Source organism: Lissotriton vulgaris, chromosome 4_1, assembly GCF_964263255.1.
Source record: "Lissotriton vulgaris chromosome 4_1, aLisVul1.2, whole genome shotgun sequence".
NCBI classification, from domain to species: domain Eukaryota; kingdom Metazoa; phylum Chordata; class Amphibia; order Caudata; family Salamandridae; genus Lissotriton; species Lissotriton vulgaris.
The window spans coordinates 89198711-89222239 of NC_141691.1; the positions used below are offsets into that span (position 1 = coordinate 89198711).

Below are 23529 nucleotides of genomic sequence, written 5' to 3' on the forward strand. Positions count from 1 at the left end.
TATAATTGCAGGTTCAAGCTAGGGGTCTAGAAATTAAATATTCTTCTGGGCAAAGTTGCTTAAGCTCGCCAAAATTTGCATTTTGTGAAGTTGAGACGATTTTTAGTTTTGTACAACTTTCTGTTTGGGAGAATTTTTCAGGAACTAAGGGGCATATTAGCAAGGTCCTGCGATAATTATCGCTCAGCGCTCTTAGCATGAGGATAATTATTGCAGGCTAACGCTGGATTCTATCGCGGAGATAGCGTGCTATCAGCAACGCTTATCTCCCAAGCGATAGGACTCCATGCGTTAGCTGGAAAACAGTGTGATTATCGCTGGAAATGCAGCGATAATCACACTGCAACCAGCGAAATCTTGCTGATAGGGCAGGGTGATCACTGAACTTAGCCATGTAATCAATCTCCCATTGGATTACATGGCTAAGTCAGGTTACAAGCAGGCGTTAGGAAAGTAGCGTTAACTGTGGTTAGCGCTACTTTATTTATTTTATTTATTTATTTATAAAGTTTTATATAGCGCGAACATTAACTCTCTGCGGGGCATATTAACAAGGAACAGGGAAAATGAACGCTAAGGGCGCTTAGCATTCATTTTTTTGACGCCCACTATCGCTGGATAATATCGCCTGGTTATCGCGTTATTAACAATGCTAACCGCCTAGGCGATAAGAAATCCAGCGATAGCGGCATTTTGGGAGGTTAATACTGGTAATGCAGCAATAAAACTACAAGGATAGGGATATCCTAGTTGATAGCCCATGGTGGACTTAGCCATGTAATCCACCTCCCATCGGATTACATGGCTAAATCTGAAAATTAGCAGACGTAAAAAAGCAGCGTTAACCGTGAATAGCGCTGCTTTTTTTGTCTCTAACAGTAACCCTGTGAAGCTTGATAATAGGAGAAATGTCCCTTAGCGACATTTCTCCTATTATTTTGCTCTGGAACGCCCACATTGCATCTCATTAGAGATGCAAAGGGAAGCGTGGTGAAAAAAGGTGCTAACATACGATTTTGCATGTTAGCACCCTGTTGTTGATAGGGCGATATTTTTATCTCCGCTTGTTTGGCTTTTAAAGCCAAAAAAGCGAAGATAAAGCCCTTGTTAATATGCCCCTGCTTGTTTGCGTGCAGCTTGATAATTGGAGAAATGTTGGTTAGCGACATTTCTCCAGTTATTTAGACACGGAACGCCGACTTTGCATCACATTAGAGATGCAAAGCTGAGCGTTGTTTTAAGGGGCGCTAAATCAGCAAAACACGCGATAGCGTGTCTTTGCTGATAAGGCGATAAAAATATTGCCGCTTTTCGCCCGAAAACGGCTGCAAAAGCAGCAATAATTTTATAGCTCCGCCTTGGTTATATGACCCTAAGTTTATTCACCAGCTTTCAGGGAAAAACTACAATTTGTCTAATGTTGATACATTTTGCCAAGATGAAAATAGTTTGGAACATTTGCTCAACAAAACCTATCAAATGTCTACTGCGTTCAAACCTGATTCCTAGCCATGATCTAGGAACATTTACATCCACCCTCAAAGGCTTATCAAACGTCTTTCACACCTACACCAGTTTCCTATACATTACCCATCTATCTATAAAGTCTCAAACCGCTTAGTGTCAGAGGAGTTTCTTGCATACATCTGCCTCCTGCGTACCTACTGTTAACTCGTTGACCACCTTACAAGCCTTCTAATAAAAAGTAAACAAAACCACAACCTTTTCTGGCAAATCCTGTTTCAAATATACACCCTATCCCTGCATCCCCAGCTTCTTTTTAAGAAGTATTGTATAGTAGTTAAGACTCTGATCACATACACCTCGAATGAGAAATATTCAAGCTCACATTGTGTGCACACAACCTGCATCTGAGCACAATCAACAAGTGCACCAAATAAAAGACCTCCAGGTAGGTTTTCTTGGTATATGCCCCAGACACTGCAATGAGCCCCTTGAAATTATTATCTCTTCCCACTTCCTCTCTCTTTCCAATTGACAATGGCCTTCAATGTACCACAGACCTCTAGAGATCTAACTCTGGAAGCCTGGTCTGAACTCGCTGCCGAAAAATACTAGGGGCCTTATTTACAAGTAAGTAACACAGCGCGGTGCCGCGAGCCATTTGGCTGCGCCATGCTGGGTGACTTTTAAAGCACAGGGAATTGTTCTATACAACAATATGACATATTCCTGAGCTCTACCCGGCGCTGGCGCACAATTGGCTGCCATGCGCCAACGCAGGCACCCATGAAACCTGGTGCAAGGGGGTCTGCATAGCGGGCATGATTGTTTTTGTGCAGGAAGAAACACCTTCCTGCACAAGCACAGTTACAAGAGGCCTTTTCCTCTGTCTATGTGTGCTGCAGACTGCAGCATGCAGAGAAAGAGGAAAAAACGAGGAGAAATAAAAGTATTTCTCCTCGTTGCACATCCATATGCTTCCCCTGGGTAGGGGTAGGATTCTGACACATTCCCAGGTTAATGAAATGTGGTACATCTGGGAATGCTGCAGGATCCATAAGTGTTGCGTGGGAACACCCACAAGCAACACCCGTGGAAGGCCCCTTTCACGCAAAGTGCTGCGATTAAAGGGGTCATATTTACAAGGACAGGAAAAGCCACGCAGGGTGGCTTACGTGGCCTTGTGAATATGGGGCACCACAATGCGCCGCTGGTGCATCAAAAAAGGGACGCACTGGTTGCGCAAGGGGCTTGGAAATATGCCCTTATGTTCCCATCCTGCCTCATGTGAACAACTTTGTGTATTATTCCGCACCCATCTCTCCTGCTAGGTTCTCTCGATGCTTGTTGTGTTCGGCATGTGTCCGGCAAAAGTAGATGATTGAATTGCTCCAAGGTAGCAAGCAAAGCTACTTCTTCCAGAAAGGCAAATTAGAAATGTTTGAAAAAATGGAGCCATTCTTGCATTTTATGGCACATTTTTAAAATAAGTTTGCTAAAAAGCCTCACAGGTGTGAAGAATTGAATTCATTTCCCAAGAAAACATTTCAAACAAAGGGTGTAAAATGTTGCTGTGGATTTTACAGGCAGTACTAATAATCTAGGTATGCAATTTGACATGTCTTCTGTCATTTTTCAAGATGTTTGTAGTCCAGGGGGTTTTAGGCAGATAACAACACATCCTTGTGTGTACTTTATGTGGCTTATGCACTGTGAGTTTAGTTGATACCAGAATTCAAGGAGGGCCTGCAAGCCCATTTTGATGGTGTTGCATGGGACTGTGCATCAGTGGTTGTTGGTTAGCAGCTCAGCTAGGTCAGTGGCTCTTGAGTTCAGAGCACTAGAAATGGGAATGCTGAAGCTGAGCTTTTGTGTCCAGGACAGGTGTGATTGGTGTTAACAGTATAGCCAGCCTCTCATGGACACATTCTGGTGTCAAAAAGACAATAAGAGAAATGGGCCTCAGTCTTGAAATGCAGGTTGCCAATGGTCTGAAATCTCTCATCAGAGGTTTGCCACAGTATTTCTAAACTCGTCCTTCATTACTCAAGGTCTTCAGTTCAGTAGAAGTAGACAGGTGTGCCTAGGAAATCAATGTTTGAGGCTCTCTCTGTTGAAGATGGAGAGGCCCCCTTGGGTTCATATTGGCAGCAAAACTACAATCTCAGAGGGCTCCTCATCTCATCTGTGGGTTGTCTCCTGAAATACTACTGAAATTGCTAAGTGTGTTTTTCCTACAATTTTTGTTCTCCTGGTTTCCCTAGTCATTAACACGGTGGGTCAGAATACAGGTAGCGAAGTCTGAACCCAGGCATATGGAACAGTTTATTATGAGAACAAATGAACTAAAAAGCTACAAGTACACTGATAACCCACCAGAAGCTAAATATTGTCTTGCTTCATCCGTCCTCTGGTACAGTAAATTCTTGAAATAATTGTTACGGATCACTTGTGACACAAAAGTACCAGGGACCACAGGACAATGGACACTCACTCATTCATCCTTCTTTCAGGAGATTTGTTCAAATGGCTTTTTTTTGTGGTCTTTTGGCATTACAGCCTCACTGGCTGCAAAGCAATGTCCAATGTCCCACTTCGTAAAGCCGTTGGCATCTCTAAGAACCTTTCTCTTTTAACCATGGTATCCATTGAAATTTCTGCCAAAATATAGAACTTTTTGGGCTCCCCACTGTAGTTCTTTTTGTTTGCAGCTAGTATGTCTACACTGTCATTGCCTCGGGAAGCATGTGATGAAAGTTTCATCGGTGCCCCTATGTGTGTTAGTGATTTAGAGCACTGCAGTGAACCCAGTCTTCAATAATTTAGGCGGCCAGTGTTTCACAACATGCACTATGTCTTCCCCCTCAGATTGTGCTGGGATCCCAACAAAACACACATTGTCTCATCTACACCTGTCCTCCAGATCAGAGAGTGCCATTGTGAGATCTTCTCCCTCCATTTTACATAAATGTTACCACCATCCTGTGGTTAAGAGAAACCCTGCGCTCATTCTATTACCACTAGGTCGTACTAGCACTTCCCATTTAATAGGATCAACAGGAGCATGTGAGCAGGCCATGCATTCTCCTAATGACAAACACTCCAGTAATTTAGTTAATGCATTTACTTCACCATTCATCCTGTTCCCAGATACCACAACATCAATAAATCCCTCCCATCAGATTGTGCTGATAAAGACATCATTTATCTTTGCAACAAGTACTGCTAAAAGCACAGTAGAACCACGGTGATCAAGGGGTGTCAATGGGAAAACATGAGTATCTGTGGTTTGTCTATGAGAAACATGAGCACAGACAGACGTTGACAAACAGACCGATAGACTGAGTGATATCAATAAAAGCTGACTGCCTTATGTATAGACTGCTAAGCACAAGGACTGTTATTATGATACAACAGAGGCAAATTTCCCTTCTTCAGGGGAAATCAGTCTGTGGTCAAACTCCAGAGGGAATATTTTGGGTGAACATAAAAATCAAAGAGGTACAGAGAGTTATACAGAGAAAAAGTGTTTGCTTAATGAGTAGGTCCATAGCTCGATTCACACTAAATCACCTGGCCTAGCGCTTCCAGAGCATTAATGATCATATTACTAACTAATATGCATTTATTTTTCCCGGCAGAAGCCTTGAGGGTTTGGAGATTCCTAACATCCACAACCAGATGTTTACGAAGCTCACGAATCTCTCTCACATGTAAGTAACCACACACATGAAAAATTAATGCATGGGCATTTATGTTGAGGGGTTTCAATGTTCAAACATAGTCTATACCTGAAATTATATTGATGCGTCATGAGGATCTATGGAAAATGTCATAAAACTGAGCAAACTATGACCTACTGATGAACACCATGTCCCTGCTCCTATCCGTGTTAACCCAGTGCTTATAGAAATCTGTGATTTAGCTTGAGTTTCCATAACTTCCTGGTTAGCAGTTGCACAATCTCACCCTAAAGAGGTTTTTGTGTTGTACACCAAGCAAACATCACCTCCAGGAGCTCCAGGCTAAAAGCATGTTTGCTCCACCTATTTTAGCATTCTTGCAGCTTGGCCTAAATTCAATCATCAATATACAACCACAGAGGCATGCCCTCATTACTAGGTGGAAGCTTGTATCTAAAGTCCAGGCTAGAAATAGATCATGACCATTAAGGCCTAGAGCTTGGCCAGGTAAGTGATGGAGATACAGTCAAGTAATGTGAAGCAATTTTGTACACTATATTCGGAGGTCCCGACTTGATGTATTGCGATGATCCTAAAAGTAATCTATAGTCCAGGTTATGTACCATGAAATGTGTTTATGAGCACTGAGCATTCTAAGCTACTCGAACTCAGCCCAGATTTATTAACATTTTGTGTTGTGGTTGTGCCACTCTTATGGCTCAGTCAGAGCACAACGTTAGTTGGTATTTGTGTCGCCTTGTGTGACTTGGTAAAGAAAATGTAACTCAACGCAGCCCCTTGCACTGCGTTGTGTCACTCTGTGTCTGTGAGGTGTTCCATGGGTGGACCATGGGCGTTCCCATGCATCGATCCAGGGTTTTTGCTGCATTCCTAGATTTATCAAAGCTAGTAAACCTGGGAATGCGTACAATTGCTAAACCTTCCTGAGAGGGGCCTAGCAAGAAGAAATATCTTTAGTTCTCTTTGTTACTTCTTATTTTAATCCTGCATCATGCATTGAAAGAGGAAATCGCCTTAAAAGATTGTTTTGTATTGGAAGGCGTCCCTTTCCACACTGAGGGCTCGATTCACAGAATGAACTTAAGATTCATTCCTAAACTTACTACTATTTTTGTATTCACAGAATGCACTTACTACTTTTGGCATTCACAGAAGTTAGGATTTTGTCTTAAGACAAACTTAAGACAGACTTAAGACAGATTTAAGTTAGGATTTTGTCTTAAGTCTGTCTTAAGTCTGTCTTAAGTCTGTCTTAAGTCTGTCTTAAGTTTGTCTTGAGACAAACTTAAGACAAAATCCTAACTTCTGTGAATACCAAAAGTAGTAAGTTCCTTCTGTGAATACCAAAATAGTAGTAGGTTTAGGATTGAGTCTTAAGTTCATTCTGTGAATCGGGCCCAAAACAATCCAGCCCATAATGCAGCATTGCACAAGGGTGCCTATATTGGCGCTATGCAGCCAAAAGTGAGCCTGCCCTAGGGGGGAGCTGTAGAGCGCCATTGTGGGCTCTAAGGCCTCGAAAGCACGGCGATGCTTGATGTCCTAGTGGACTTTCAGGGTTCAACTCTTATTGGGCTGAATTTTAACCATCTTGAGTACAATTGAGTACACCAAAGTTGCTTGTTTGGAACTCACAGACTCATACCCCCTTCGCATTTTTGACTAAATGACACTCATGAGAGGAACAGATGTTTTTCACAAGGTTCCTCATGGGGCATATCAAGTAAAAGTAATGTTTTTGGGGCCACTGTGAACTGAACTGCTTTCTTTATGTGCCAATGTCTGCGCACCGCATGTGATTCTGGGCTAAATGTACAACGCCTTTGTATGAAACCCAAACTGTGATTCTGTAACATGTTATGGAATCGCATTTTAAGATTGCAACTACATACCGAATTGATATTAGAAAGGGGCTTGTTCAGGGCATCCCTTCCAAATAGTGATTCGCAGTAGTATGTACCAATGTTTTATGAATTCCAGTCTCAAAACATTGATTTTTGTGCGACTACTGAAAGGTACTTTGTCAGTAAGGGACCCCTTATCTTTGAGAATGTTACAAAATATATTTTTTAAGAGTACAGTACACAGTGGTCCCACAGACCACTTGCTGCTCTTAAGTAATGAAAGTTAGGCTTTTCATTTTTTTTTAATGCATCTCGTTTTGGAGTTGCATTAAAAAAATGCTTTATTTGGAAGCAATCATAGACCTGGCGGTTTGCTGATCACAGTAGGCCACCATCCCTGTGATGGCTGTCATTCCTAATTGTTTGCAAATTTCAACCTACTTCATGAATATTTGATGTAGGTCGATTAGTGACCTACTGGTAATCACTCGAAACGACTCGAGGCCATTGGGATTGGCGAATTAGCCCTTGAATGGTTCCAGTCCTTCTTAAAAGACAGGTCCTTTCAAGTTTCAGCCCCACCCTACATCTCTCAACCCCATTCCATCGGACAAGGGGTCCCCCAGGGGTCGGCACTTAGCCCATCCCTTTTTAATCTCTACGTCCAGCCTCTCGCAGTGGTGGCAAAAGAGTGGGACCTTACGCTGGTGTCGTACGCTGACGACACACAGCTGGTCATCACACTCTCAGAAGGTCCTTCACCTTCAGCAACCAAATTCAGAGATGGCCTCGCAGCAGTCGCACAGTGGATGACACTCAACTGCTTGCAGCTAAATGCCGGGAAAATGGAGGTCCTCCTCCTGGGAAAAAAACCCCACCCTTTGGAGCGATCATTGGTGGCCCTCTGTGCTTGGCCCCACCCCCGTGCCAAAAGATGTCGTCAAAAATCTAGGTGTCTGGCTCGACCCCTCACTTAACTTTCAGTCCCACACGAAGAAAGTGGCAGCTACGTGTGTGGGTCTCATGAGGAGCCTCAACCCCATACTTGGATTCTTTGACTCCAAAACCCGGCAACTCATTATACAATCCATGATTCTTGCCCGACTGGACTATGCCAATGTCTTACTCTTGGGGGCAAACAAAGCTGAACTAGTAAGACTGCAACGTATCCAGAACTCGGCCGCCAGAGCAGTGGTTGGTCTCCCACGTAGGTGTTCTGCCAGAACCACCATCCGCAATTTGCACTGGCTTCCAATCGAATCTCGGATCAATTTTAAAACCCTAACCATGGCATTTAAAATTCTCAACTCTGACTGTCCTGAACTCCTGCGCCCGCTTCTGGTACCATACACTCCCCAGCGCAACCTGCGCTCACTGGGACAACACCTCGTGATGGTCCCCCGAACTAAGCTCTGTAGAAAGGGTGGTCGTTCCTTCAGAGTCTTAGGGGCTAAGCTGTGGAACTCCCTACCTTCTCACATCCGTACCCAAACCAATCTGATCGCTTTCCGTAAGAAACTCAAAACCCATCTCTTCTCTGTCATCTAATTCCTCTGTTGGTTCCCCCCCTCTCCTCAGGTACTGGTTAGGTCAGCGCCGGGACGCTCCGTTGCTGGGGCAGCTGTTTGCGCTTTAACAAATAAATAACATAACATAACATAACATCAGTAATTTAAAAAAGAACGTTTTCTTATATTAAGAATAGCGATCACCAAATATCAATTCGCAAAAAATTGCTATTTGGAAATCGCTATTTTAAACGTTCATACACCAGCCCCTATATCTCGACTATTATTGCGGCTGAATACAATGGTCTGCAGATTGTGCTGGCACCGAGAGGCGCTGGAATGTTTTGCCTTCATAAACTTGATGTTTCAGTTGTTAGCTTAAGGATGACTATGTTTGGTGTGCAATGTTGTCAGGCTTGGGCACTACAATAGCAATTTTCATGTCGATGTATTGCTTTTTCTGATTTAAATGCTGGATTTAAAGCGATTTTTAGGAACAATCCACTTAAACAAGTGTACTTGAGCCTATATAGAAACTCCATAGAGACTTGGGATGGACAAATATTCCAGTGCATCATAGATTAAGTACCGTTTGCACACAAGTGCAATCATGTGCAAAACATACACATAGTTACAGGTTGTGCGCAAACATTAGTGCACAGCATGAAACTTGACTACAAAGGTAGGTTCAGAACTATTCTTTTCAAAGGCTGTGCTGGCACACTTGCAACCTGACCTTTGAACTGCAGCAAGTGAGTAGGTCATTGATGCCGTGACTAAATATATAATATATTATAATACAATATAATATAATTTAATATAATACAATATAATATGATATAATATATATATATATGAATATTAGCCATATGTTTGAAGGTAAAACACTGCAATCAAGCACATAATGAGGCCTGCTAACCCTTCATTTGGACCAATATCAAATGAGGTCTATACAGTGCTATTTGTTGAGAAAGGACTGCCCAACAATGAACAGAATATGTTAGACTGACTGTTTCATATGCATATAACACGGTACAGATGGGCCGTACAGTCAGCCATCATGATGCTACCAGCGGCCCTCAATACCAATAAATACGGCACAACCACCAACACTGTGCACTAGACAGATCTTTTCAGGCACATTCAACTTAGGGCCTGATTACAGTCTTGGTGGATGGGATACTCCGTCACAAACGTGATGGATATCCCATCCGCCCTATTACAAGTTTATAGGCTATAGTGAAATTGTGATTTGGCGGACGGGATAGCCGTCACGTTTGTGATGGAGTAACCCAGTTCTATTCTGATATGTCAACTACCATCGAACTCCCAACAGCACTATCACCCAACAATGCATATTAGTCATTCTTGTCTGAACAGTGTTATGATTTGCTCAATCCCAACAGAATACATTGGACAGACCCTAAAATACCCACATGCAATCAACACAGTGATAAAGCCCTCAGCAGCAAATCTCCCTCATTACCAGTTAGCACAATCTTGTAGAAAACTAAGAATTGGCTAGAAATGACAGTCTTGGGAACAGTCTCTTCAGGCCAGGAAGTGGCCAAACATGGTCCAGAATTACAAATTATGTAGAAAGTTGCCAAGAGTTTTCATCCATAACTTCCAGAAATTTCGTTTTTGAATTTTATGATCCTCTTGAACTTTGCAAATTGTATAAAGGTATTTTAAAAAAGAAATACCGGAAATAAACATTTGATAATGAGAATTCCACAGCAAAACAGCTTTTGTTGTCTAACTAAGCGTTTTATTTGTAAGAAAGATCTTCCTTAAGTGGAGTGGGAAAAGGGTAACTTTTTGAAAATGCACAGTCTGGGAAGGTTTCCAAATTCACCCAATAAGGGTCTGATTCATAAACTATAATTAACCATTTTCTCCCTTCACCTTAAGCAAGCTCTTTGAGTAAATTTGTAACTATCATGGAATTCACAATGGATCCAACCTCCTGGGAAACTTCCTTCAAAGGGACAAACCCCACCTCTATGAGGTGATTGCTCACACTTAATACTATGAAATTCTGGCATGATTTTCAAGGTGAATATTCCATTTACCAGTCCAATTTAATTTTTTGTGAGTCGCAAAGATGAAGCTGCATTTGTAAATTACTCTATTTCCAAACGAGGCGAAGTGACTAAGATTTGCATGTAGCTTTGTAAATCAGCGGCTAATCAGCGGCCCTCTCTGATGTTTGGCTACGGTAATCACAGTTTTTCCATCACGAGCCGCATTACAATTGCTTCTCCAGTGCTCTCTGGTTAATTAAAGGGAAAGATAACGCTTCTTGAATTGTGATGCACAATGTTGATCAATACTATGCCTCCATTTCAGATACTTTAAGAAGTTCCAGTACTGCAGCTACGCCCCTCACGTCAGAGCGTGCAAGCCGAACACGGATGGGATCTCCTCCTTCGAAGACCTCCTGGCTAACATCCTCCTGCGGGTCTTTGTCTGGGTCATGGCGGTCGTCACCTGCTTCGGGAACATATTTGTTATCTGCATGCGCTCCTTCATTGTGACCGAAAACTGCCAACACACCATGTCAATCAAGTGTCTCTGCTGTACGTCAAGTGGAGGTTTCTGGTGAAGCCAGGAGGTTTGCATATGTGTACAATGACCGTGCTTCCTGACTCTTCCTCCTCACAGCTCCTGCTCCCATAACTCTATATTTTTATTCCTCTCTTGTAGCTCCTCTTAGGTTTGTGTTCTAGTCCTCCGCCTTCTTATTGCCATTCTCCACTAGCCTATTAACCTCTTACTGTTATTCTTCATTTACACAGTTACTCTTTCCACCTCTCATTTTCCCTTTACCCAACCACCATTCACCTCTTCCAACATATCTTGCACTTTTGTCTACCAAGATTCTCTTTCCAACATGTCTTCCAACATTCTCAAACATAACACATTCTACAAATGCCTTCCATCATTTATGGATCTTGAATTGTGCCAAGAGCCGTTGGATATAGGGGATCCAATCCAGTGAGGACCAGGAATTTGGTAACTGACCTACAAACTTATAATTAGATCACTATATGTAACTCTCAAAACTACACTCTACTAATGAAGAATTAATACAGCTATACCTAATCTCCTGAAGAAATGCAGTCGGACTAAAATCGTACAAACCAATAATTCGGTTAGAGCTATGCAGAATATTAACATAAGAATCTGATGCCCAGAGATATCTCTATTTAGATTCCCATATCTCATTAATACTCAAATTGGAATACACAATCAATAATTAAAGATGCGAATTTCGTAGCGCGCACTGCATCGCAAAATGCAGTGCAGTGCTCGCTACGAAATTCGTTTTATTATTTAAATTGTTTACTTACCTGTAATTATCCATATGCCGGTTTTTAGCCCTCTCCACCCCGCCCCTCCCCTCCCCCGCCTCCCTGCCCCACCGTAACTCCCTCCACGGCCCGCGGCTGCTCCCCTTGCCCAAAAGCAATACCGGCTCCCGCAGGAGGCAGGGAGCAGGCGGGGACCGCAGGGGCATTGGAGAACCCCCGCAGTTCCAAACGTGTTGTAATCAGTGATATCATTTGAGATGTAATGAGGGATGTCATCAGTGGTGTCACTGACAATGTCATGAGTGATGTAATATGTGATGTCATCAGCAGTGCATTTCGGGGGCGCGAGTTATAATTGGCTCAACTAACTATAACAGCCAAATTTCTCTGGTTTTGTACGAGTGAAATGTCCAACTAACTATAATGTCCCTGAAACCTGTGATTTTTGCAGTGAATTTCTATGGCGTTTTAAATGCTAATTTCTAAGTATAGCGTCCATGAAACCTATTTTTTTTCAGTGTATATATATATATATATATATATATATATATTACCTACTGGCGGTCGCCAGTAGGTATATATAGTTAGGATTTTTTCCCTATGGGATTTTTGAAAATTCTATGTCTAATAACTTTGGCGTTTGTGGACGGAATCGGCTGAAATTTTCAGGAAAATGGCACATTTTGTTTCTGAGCAGCCCTTGAAAATTTGGGGGGGTTTTGTCGAGGGGGGGCCGAGAAAAAAGGGGGGTCCCAAAACGCGTTTTTCCCATGTTAATTTCCATAGGGCGGTTGGACTCACTTTTAGCTCGAACGGCTGAATGGATTTGCACGAAACTTGGCAAAATTGTAGGGACTGTTAGCCCGATGTGCCTTTGCTAGGTCTCAATATATGTGCTCCAGTAGTTTTTGAGAAATTAACGTTCAAAACAAGATATATATCTGTAACAGCGCTCCGGGCAGCGATCCGGTCCGCTTACTTTTCGCGAAACGGAACTTTGCGCGCAGAAAGCTGATTGGCTCTCCGGTGTCTGTCAACATTCTAAACAGTCCGGAGCGGCCGCCATCTTATCTCTCGGTACGATCGAGAGAGAAGAAGAGGTGAAAAACGAAGGGGGAATTTATTGAAAGGGGGCAAGGTATACCCCTCTTGACCCCCTAGGAATGTTGTTGGGGTTATTAAAGGGTCCCGTGGGGAAAATAAAAAAAAATGATTTTTCACGGTAGAAGCGCTTCACGGGCCGCGAACTGGGCCGCAAACTGGTAGCGAAACGGGAATTCGCCATTTTGTGCTTCGTTTTAATTGTTTAGAGACAAAAATTATCGCCGCACATCGGCCACAATGCATGAATATCGCTGAAAAGTCAGCGATATTCATGCATTATCCAGCAAATGCTCTTAGCCATGTTATCCACCTTCCATTGGATAACATGGCTAAAAACTGCTCTGTGCGTGAGCTTTTTTTTTTTTTTTTGCTGCGTGACGTTTGTTAACGTTCGATTCGATGGAAATCAGGAAGTGTTGACCACCATTTTGTCACTGCGAGTAAATATTTTGTTATAAATGAATCCTTATTGATAAACATTGTCTGCGCCATCTTGCGTTTTTGTCCAATGCCACAATTTTGTCGTGCACGGCAGCCATTTTAGATGCCTTGACCAGGGCCACTCTCTGCACGCCGCCGATCCTCAGCATGGCTCCCCACCCTCGCAAGCATCTCCCCCACGCACTGGTCACCCCCGCTCTTTCTCTCATGCATGGGCCATATACTTCCCCCCATCTGCGCTGCTCTTCTCTGAGAATCACACCCTGTGCCCGCCCGACACCTCCCTTTCACCCTATTCACTACCGCACCCTCTGACACTCCTCTTCCTCTGTGTCCGATTGTCCAGGCCGGACCTAGGCTATCACCTAGCCCTGCGGATGTAGTTTATGGCCCCAGCTGTAGAGTATCCAGACATGCCAACCCTCCCGATTCAGGCGTCAGACTACTGATTTCAGTGCTAGTCTCCCGCCTCCCGATTCCTGCAAGCAAAAACCCGGGGGCATATTATCAACAACTAGCGATAATTTTTGTCTCTAACTTGTTTAGAGACAAAAATTATCGCCGCACATCGGCGAATTTTATCGCACATAAACCTTGCTATTAGTAAGGTTTATCGCAAATGCGATAAAAAACGGCCGCAATGCATGAATATCGTTGAAAAGTCAGCGATATTCATGCATTATCCAGCAAATGCTCTTAGCCATGTTATCCACTTCCCATTGGATAACATGGCTAAAACTGCTCAGGGCAGGTGTTAGGTTTTGGAGATATTTGCGCTTAGCGCGAATATCTCCAAAAGTTGGTAATAGGAGATAGCGATGGTTAGGGACTGTTTCCAGTCGCTAAAATCTTGGCACGCCCACTTTGCATGTCATTAGTGATAAATATCACTGATATGCAAAGCGGGGCCCAAGATGGTCGCTATCTCCTTTTAGATGTCACTAACTGGTGTTAGCGACAGCTTGGTAATAGGGAGATAATTTTATCTCTTTTTTTTTTGGCTTTTAAAGCCCAAAAAGCGGAAATAAACCCCCTTGATAATATGCCCCATGATTTCTCGGGGGTTTCAGCTGACAGGGCTTGGTATTGTGTTACGTGCTAATTCTTCCAGGAAACGTCAGAGGGTCGATGCAGGGGTTCTAGAAGGGGTGATAAACCATTTAAGCCTCATGAACAAGCGCATGGTCTTTTAAAGATTTGTGAAGTACTCGGGGCGGCGGTGTGTGTGTGCCCTCTTTCAGGAGCGGGCGGGGGGGGCACTGCCAGCAACTTGCCAGGCCAGGCAGTGTTCAACACGTGCATCACCCTTTCTCTGCCTGCTATTGCGCTCCTTGCTTCGGAAAGGTAAGAAAAAGAACGTGCATTTGAGTTTGAAATGTCCGATCTTGTAGCAGTACACTTGCAAAGCCCACACATGACAATAACCTGATTCAAGGGCCCATTCACCCGATTTTTTAAACATATATAGCACTCCAACAAAGTTAGATTTTAAAACTTTATTAACTTTTAACTATAATGAACGGAACAAAAACTGTAAAAACATTTAAACATTTTTCACCCAAAAAAGCAACAATTGTCAGAAGCTGTCTTTTGTGCGAATAGTCCCAAGGCAGCACAACGTGCTGAGTTCTGGACGGCACCCAGGTGATGTCGCCTGGGTGCCGCACTGGTTTTGGTATCCTACAATGCTGCTCCGAAAATTGGCGTGGGGCGTCCCGGGTGGGGCGGGGGGAGGCCTCGTCAGTAGCGGTCTGTTGTGCGAATAGTCCCAAGGCAGCAGAACGCGCTGAGATGTTGATGGCACCCAGGTGATGTCCAGTAAACTGCCGCACTGGTTTTGGTATCCTACAATGCTGCTCCGAAAATTGGCGTGGGGCGGCCCGGAGGGGGGGGGGGGTGTGGGGGAGGCGGCGTGAACGGGCCTCCCCAGGTGGCGGCCATCCAGCTGAGTTGCGCCCGCTCTTGCGGCTACAGCGTCTCGCTCACCATGTTGTTGAGTTGCTCCCACTCTTGCAGTGCAGCGATAGGCGGCTGCCACATGACTCTTAAAATGGCGGACGGCTCTTCGGTTTTGGGCCTGGTCCACTGAAATGGCCCTGGGACACCTTGGAACTCGGACGCTTGCCTGCTAGGGCTTGGGCTCCATTCTCGAAAAGCGTCCCCTCAGCCGTGAAGATTCTACAAAAGTCTTGGGGGCCCCCGACTCCCGCAGGCTTCCGGTGGGGAGCGGCTGCCATGATTGCTCGCGGAATGACCACGACGGAGCTACGAGATGGTGGTGCTCTCATGCTGACGCCAGCTTTAGTCTGAAACATCCAGAAACAAGGTGGGGCTTTCATCGTTTGGGAAAAAAAAATGTTCTAAACCAATGAAAAGTGTTATTTTTAGGTCATATGACCAAGCCTTCCATCTTTAGGAAACCAAAAGTAAAATGAACCAATGAAAAGTTTTATAAACAAGTCACATGACCTGTTATGCGGCATAGGGCTACAAAAAGCGTAGAAAATCCGTTGGCACGTGAGGCGGCGTCAGTAGCGGACTGATGTGCGAATAGGCCGAAGGCAGCACAACGCGCTGAGATCCGGATGGCACCGAGGTGGTGTCCAGCAAATTGCCGCACTGGTGTGGCCATCCTACAATGCTGCGCCGAAAGACGGCGTGTCCAGCTGAGTTCCGGTCACTCTTGCGGTACAGTGAGTCGAACGCGCCGAGATCCGGATGGCACCGAGGTTGTGTCCAGCAAGTTGCCGCACTGGTGTGGCCATCCTGCAATGCTGTGCCGAAAGTCGGCGTGGGGTGCCCCGTTGGCTTATGAGGTGATGTCAGTAGTGGACCGATGTGTGAATAGGTCGGAACCAGCACAAGGCGCCAAGATCCGAATGGCAAGTCCTGGATGTTGAGTGCCATAGTTGAGAGTTCTGAGCAGTGCTTGTAAGACTATCTGAAGCTTATTTGCACCTGCTGCAGCTTCACTGTTGCCCAAGGTGGTGTACAGCAAATTGCTGCAGTGGTGTGGCCATCCTACAATGCTGCGCCGAAAGACGGCGTGTCCAGCTGAGTTCCGGTCACTCTTGCGGTACAGTGAGTCGAACGCGCCGAGATCCGGATGGCACCGAGGTTGTGTCCAGCAAGTTGCCGCACTGGTGTGGCCATCCTACAATGCTGCGCCGAAAGTCGGCGTGGGGTGCCCCGTTGGCTTATGAGGTGATGTCAGTAGTGGACCGATGTGTGAATAGGTCGGAACCAGCACAAGGCGCCAAGATCCGAATGGCAAGTCCTGGACGTTGAGTGCCTCAGTTGAGAGTTCTGAGCAGTGCTTGTAAGACTGTCTGAAGCTTATTTGCACCTGCTGCAGCTTCACTATTGCCCTGGTGTGGCCAAAGGTCGCACATGACATAGGCGGCCGGCTCCCGAGGTCCGGCGGAACTTTTTTCCTTTTCCTTTCTGCTTCTTTTCCTACAATCCGTTTCATCTGAAGACACGACCAGGTCCCTGAATGTGTGCAGGGGGACGCTATTGATTGAATGAAAATGGCGGCTTGACACAAAGCTGACTCAAGCGTTGCTGTTGATGCTATACAGACAAAAATTGGTTTTCAGTTTGTACATTCTTCAGGATTTTTTTTTCCATCCAAGTCTGATTGAGAGTTTGTAGAAAAATGGCTTCAGATTTTCCACATACTACTCTTCAACATTCTTCCTAAATGTAACAATGTGAAACTCACTAGGAGAACGGCTGTTTCTGTTTCCTTTCAAAATGCTGCCAACAATATTTTCTGAATGGAAGACACCATCTTGTAGCATAAAGGGCCGAAAGGGGTTCTGGTCTGGCCGATGGTTGGTGGAGACATTTTGACTATATCTTGGACCTGCCCGGCCTCGCCCAAAATGGCGCCGGTATAAATGGGACTCGTAACTCCTTGCCCGCAAATGTATATCTAGAAAATGTTATTGTAAGTGGCCCTGTCGTATTTTAATTACAAAATGTACGTCCACCGATTCCGCAACTGTTAGACACCTTTGTTCTTGCAACCTAATGGCCCGCTCGTTACGTTCCTCTACAGTGTAAATGTCTCCTCATCATATACGATTTCAGTTTGCTCCGTGGCCGGCCCACGTGGTTATAGGCCCGTATTTGTATACTGACATTTTCACAATAAAGGTTTTTAAAACAAAACACGGTAGTAGTATTTACATTGGTAAAGTTTTTACTTTTAGTCACTGTTTTCGAATCAGTAAAAGGCAAGTGAAATAAAGCAGTCCAATTACATGACGGATAAAAGGTATAATATGTAGGAACGCAGTAAAGATAAATGGTCAAGGGCAGTTGTGTTTTTCATTTCTGCAACATAAAGTGATCGATAAGAATCTGATAATCAGGCGTATCGGCGACTAAGACAGCAGGCCGAATCTCTTTTACTCAACGGCTCCGTCATGGAAGGAAGAAACGCCCTTTTTCTCGAAAAAGGAATATATTTTACTTGCAGGACAGTTGTAAATTTTCCGGGAAAGTACATTAGCCTGGAATATTATAACATATGTTTAAAAAAAAATAATGTTCGAAAACAATAAAAAGCGTAATTTTTAGGTCATATGACCAAGCTTTTCATCATTAAAATAACAAAAGTAAAATGAACCAATGAAAAGTTTTATTAACAAGTCACATGACCTGTTATGCTTACGTTACGCGCTGCGCGCCGCGCCTCGCATCACTTCCGGGTGCGCTAACGCGGCGTGTCATATAACGCATTACGCGACAACGTAGGTCAAGAATATAGTCAAAATGTCTCCACCAACCAGCGTTCGGAACACAACCCCTTTCAGCAGTCCAAAAAGTTCTGTTAAATGACAACAGAGGGGACAGGCAACAAGAACCATCAGTCAAAGAGGGGAGGGCAAGTTCTTCTCTTCCGGGTCATGTTGGGGCGCTACCGGAACTGATCGAATTGGTAGTCTACAGTGTTTCTGGATGTTTCAGACTAAAGCTGGCGTCAGCATGAGAGCACTACCATCTCGTAGCTCCGTCGTGGCCATTCCACGAGCAATCATGGCAGCCGCTCCCCACCAGAAGCCTGCGGGAGTCGGAGGCCCCCAAGACTTTTGTAGAATCTTCACGGCTGAGGGGACGCTTTTCGAGAATGGAGCCCAAGCCCTATCAGGCAAGCGTCCGAGTTCAAAGGTGTCCCAGGGCCATTTTAGTGGACCAGGCCCAAAACCGAAGAGCCGACCGCCATTTTGAGAGTCCTGTGGCAGCCGCCTATCGCTGCACCGCAAGAGCGGGAGCAACTCAACTACATGATGAGCGAGACGCTGTAGTCGCAAGAGCGGGCGGTAAACAGCTGAATGGCGGAAGAGGCACAGTGTAGCAAAAGCGGGCGGAATGGCAACTGAAACGGTAAAGGGGCGCCCCACTACAGCGTGTCTTCAGGTCAGACGGATTGTGGGACAAGGTCCAGAATTGAAGAGTCATCAAAAGGCAAAAAGTTCCGCCGGACCCCGGGAGCCGGCCGCCTATGTCGGGGGCGATCTCAGGCTACACCAGTGCTATAAGACTTGGGGAGGGTGTCGGAGCCAAGCGTCTTCTCCGAGTCCATGGCCATCACACCGCCCCTCAGGGGCCTCCGTCAAGCTGTTTAGGAAGGTAACATATCACATTGTTTTCTAATGCAGTCAGGTCCACAAACGACACTCACTTACTTTGAGAATAGTGAAGCTGCAGTAGGTGGAAATAAGCTTCAGACAGTGTTACAAGCACTGCTCAGAACTCTTAACTATGGCACCCAACATCCAGAACTTATGCCATTTGAGAATGGCAGTGACATTGAAGCAACTCAGGGACCAAAACCATTAACGTACTTTCACGTATGAAAATCTTACTTGGGGAGGGGGCAGGAGCGAAGCGCCCCCTCCCAGTCCGCGCCACCACACCGTATGTTGAAAATCTGAAGCCATCGTTCTACAAAGTCAACCAACCTTGGATTGAAAAATCTAGAAAAATGTACAAACTGAAAACCAGTTTTGGTCTGCATAGCATCAGTAGCAACGCTTGCTATCAGAGTGCATGAGTTTCATGCTCGATCGATTGAGCTAGCCGGATCGGGCAATAAAAAGTATAAAATAGTTATGTAAATAGTTATTTAATAAAATGTTTTACCCTGTTTCTTTGCTGGTGTGTTGTCTATATTTTTAATATTTGCATAGGGTTTGTCGTTATTTTGGGCGGGGTGGGTGACGGAGTCGAGCTGTCTTGCAGCCCTCATGGTGTGGAGCTCAGTTCATCTCAATATTTTCGTATTTCTCATGAAGGGTTGTTCCTAATATTTCTATTTTAGCGAGGTCAAAAAGAGATCCAATTAGTGGCCTACTGATTTTGCTCGATTACTTTTATTTTTTTACACGATTTTTCACTATCTGCAAAGACTAAACAGAGTATTGCGACTTTGTGCTTGTTTGTAAATAGAGAATGATCCAAAGAGAACCAATTCTAAAACAGTAAATGCTTGGATAACAATCAATCAAATGGAGAGACAAGCAGGCACGACGGATTACAACGGGGCAAAGGCCTGCGTTAACTACCGTTCACTATCTGCAAAGAGAGAGTACTACTAAGAGAAAAGAGGGGAGGGGGGGGGGGCAGCGTTCAAAGCACATCAGCGTGCATAAATACGAAATGTTTTTATCTATCACGTACTTGACATTTTAAAGCTTTTCATATTTGCTATTAAAAAAACAATGAAATTCACAGAAAAAACCATAGGTTATAGTGGATATATAGTTAGGAATTTGCATTTACAAAACCTTGAAAATTCAATGAAAAAACTTTTGGTTTTAGGCCATATATAGTTAGGGATTTGCATTTACAAAACCTTATTTTACTCGCATAAAACCATTGAAATTCCATATATAGTTAGATGCGCTAACTATATATCGCGCACCCGCAATCCACTGCTGATGATGTCACATATTACATCATTCATGACATGGTCAGTGACATCACTGATGACATCACTGATGACAACTCAAATGACATCACTGATGACATCTCAAATGACATCACTGATGACATCACTGATGACAACTCAAATGACATCACTGACAACATCACAGATGACATCATTCATGTGTTAATACGATGAACCTCTACAGACTCTGATATATCCTTAGATACACTCAGTGAAAACAGACACTCACAGATTGTCATTCATCCATGGAGTTACTCATACACCTAGACAGTCATGCAAAGAATCAATCACACCTCCAATTCCTCAACTATACAGTTATACACACCTTACTTATTGAAACATATTCTAACACATATTTACTCTCTTATATAATCCCTAATAAAAGTTCGCAATGATCCATACAGCCACTCACACATTCACTGGCTCTAATGCACAGTTATTTATATATGTCAACTCTCACATGGAGTGTGTTTTACATATGTACTTACTTTGACATGTAGCACTGAGATATCCATTCACTCACCAATACACTCATGCACACAGTCAACCGCCCATACAGCTGTTTCCACATGCACTTTTGAAACCATACATCTAGTGAATCAACTGCTCACACATCTATGCACAGAGTCACACACCTCCCAGCCACCCCCACACACACACTTACTCTCCCATAGAAATACTTAGGCAACCAATCAATAACCCATATAGTTACTCATATAGCTACTGATTAACACATGCAGCACTTCATAGAACAACAGATATAATGATGCACAAATTAATACAGTTTAATCACTAACCCATGCACTCAGTGAGACACATTTAATCACTCCCTCATACAATCAGTCATGCACCTACTAAATCCTTCATCCAGACATTTATACATCCACTCATTCTTCAATATGTAAGACATATTTTAACTTTACAGAAACATACAGTCACTGGATGTTGTGATCAGTGATGTCATCAGTGATGTCACTGACCATGTCATGAATGATGTAATATGTGACATCATCAGCAGTGGATTGCGGGTGCGCGATATATAGTTAGCGCATCTAACTATATATGGAATTTCAATGGTTTTATGCGAGTAAAATAAGGTTTTGTAAATGCAAATCCCTAACTATATATGGCCTAAAACCAATGGTTTTTTCATTGAATTTTCAAGGTTTTGTAAATGCAAATTCCTAACTATATATCCACTATAACCTATGGTTTTTTCTGTGAATATATATATATATATCCAACAAAGTTTGCCCTGAAGCATGAAGACGCTACTCCACAAAAGAAAGTTCATCAGAACTATTTATTTTTCAAACCGGCTTGCACATCCAGATTATTTCAATCCCTTTCAGTCCCTTACGCGTTTCAGAGCTCCTGCTCTTTCATCAGAGGGGGGAAGCCACAGTCTCCGGTCTCTGCATGCTGCACTTGTACTCATTTGCATATTCCTTAATTGGCCCACCTGGGAGCCTCATGAGTGTGCCTCCTGGGTTTTGTAGTTCGTGCTGCAGAGCCTCTCCCATCGACTGCCTGCTGGCTATTATGAATGTTTTGAGCCCTCCAGTGGGCCTCCGAGTGTGAGCCCAGTTCGTGCTTTTAATTCCTTTGTGCTGCTGATAGGAATTCTAGTAGTTAGAAGCCTGCAGACCTTTGGTTCTTAGGCGGTGCATCTTCCACGGCCAGGCTGCCGTGTAAAAATCCAACAAAGTTTGCCCTGAAGCATGAAGACGCTACTCCACAAAAGAAAGTTCATCAGAACTATTTATTTTTCAAACCGGCTTGCACATCCAGGGCAAACTGGAGGGCTCAAAACATTCATAATAGCCAGCAGGCAGTCGATGGGAGAGGCTCTGCAGCACGAACTACAAAACCCAGGAGGCACACTCATGAGGCTCCCAGGTGGGCCAATTAAGGAATATGCAAATGAGTACAAGTGCAGCATGCAGAGACCGGAGACTGTGGCTTCCCCCCTCTGATGAAAGAGCAGGAGCTCTGAAACGCGTAAGGGACTGAAAGGGATTGAAATAATCTGGATGTGCAAGCCGCTTTGAAAAATAAATAGTTCTGATGAACTTTCTTTTGTGGAGTAGCGTCTTCATGCTTCAGGGCAAACTTTGTTGGATTTTTACACGGCAGCCTGGCCGTGGAAGATGCACCGCCTAAGAACCAAAGGTCTGCAGGCTTCTAACTACTAGAATTCCTATCAGCAGCACAAAGGAATTAAAAGCACGAACTGGGCTCACACTCGGAGGCCCACTGGAGGGCTCAAAACATTCATAATAGCCAGCAGGCAGTCGATGGGAGAGGCTCTGCAGCACGAACTACAAAACCCAGGAGGCACACTCATGAGGCTCCCAGGTGGGCCAATTAAGGAATATGCAAATGAGTACAAGTGCAGCATGCAGAGACCGGAGACTGTGGCTTCCCCCCTCTGATGAAAGAGCAGGAGCTCTGAAACGCGTAAGGGACTGAAAGGGATTGAAATAATCTGGATGTGCAAGCCGGTTTGAAAAATAAATAGTTCTGATGAATTTTCTTTTGTGGAGTAGCGTCTTCATGCTTCAGGGCAAACTTTGTTGGATATATATATATATATATATATTCCAACACAACCCAGTTGTTGAGAAATAATTCACTGGTGCCGCGGCCACAATTCTCAAATGACATCACTGATGACATCACTGATGACATCTCATTTGACATTACTGATCACATCACTGATGATATCATTCATGTGATAATACGATGAACCTCTTCAGACTCTAATATAACCTTAGATACCATCAGTGTAAACAGACACTCACAGACTGTCACTCATCCATGGAGTTACTCACACACCTAGTCAGTCATGCAAAGAATCAATCACACCTCCATTTCCTCAACTATACAGTTATACACACCTTACTTATTCAAACATATACTAACACATATTTACTCTCTTATACAATCCCTGATACAAGTTCACAATGATCCATACAGCCACTCACACATTCACTGGCTCTTATGCACAGTTATTTATATATATCAACTCTCACGTGTACTGTGTTTTACAAAAGTACTTACTTTGACATGTAGCACTGAGATATCCATTCACTCACCAATACACTCATGCACACAGTCAACCGCCCATACAGCTGTTTCCACATGCACTTTTGAACCCATACATCTAGTGAATCAACTGCTCAC

General features: G+C 43.9%; 1 protein-coding gene across 1 annotated transcript in view; it reads left to right on the forward strand.

The window, feature by feature from the left end:
- The window catches only part of LOC147718411 (relaxin receptor 2-like), a 321363-nt gene that overhangs the window by 235390 nt on the left and 62444 nt on the right, over positions 1–23529 (forward strand). Inside the window, exons 7-8 of the mRNA XM_086967195.1 lie at positions 5106–5177; positions 10873–11102. Of these exons, the coding sequence (XP_086823321.1) occupies positions 5106–5177; positions 10873–11102 (302 nt within the window). The remainder of the gene's footprint in view (positions 1–5105; positions 5178–10872; positions 11103–23529) is intronic.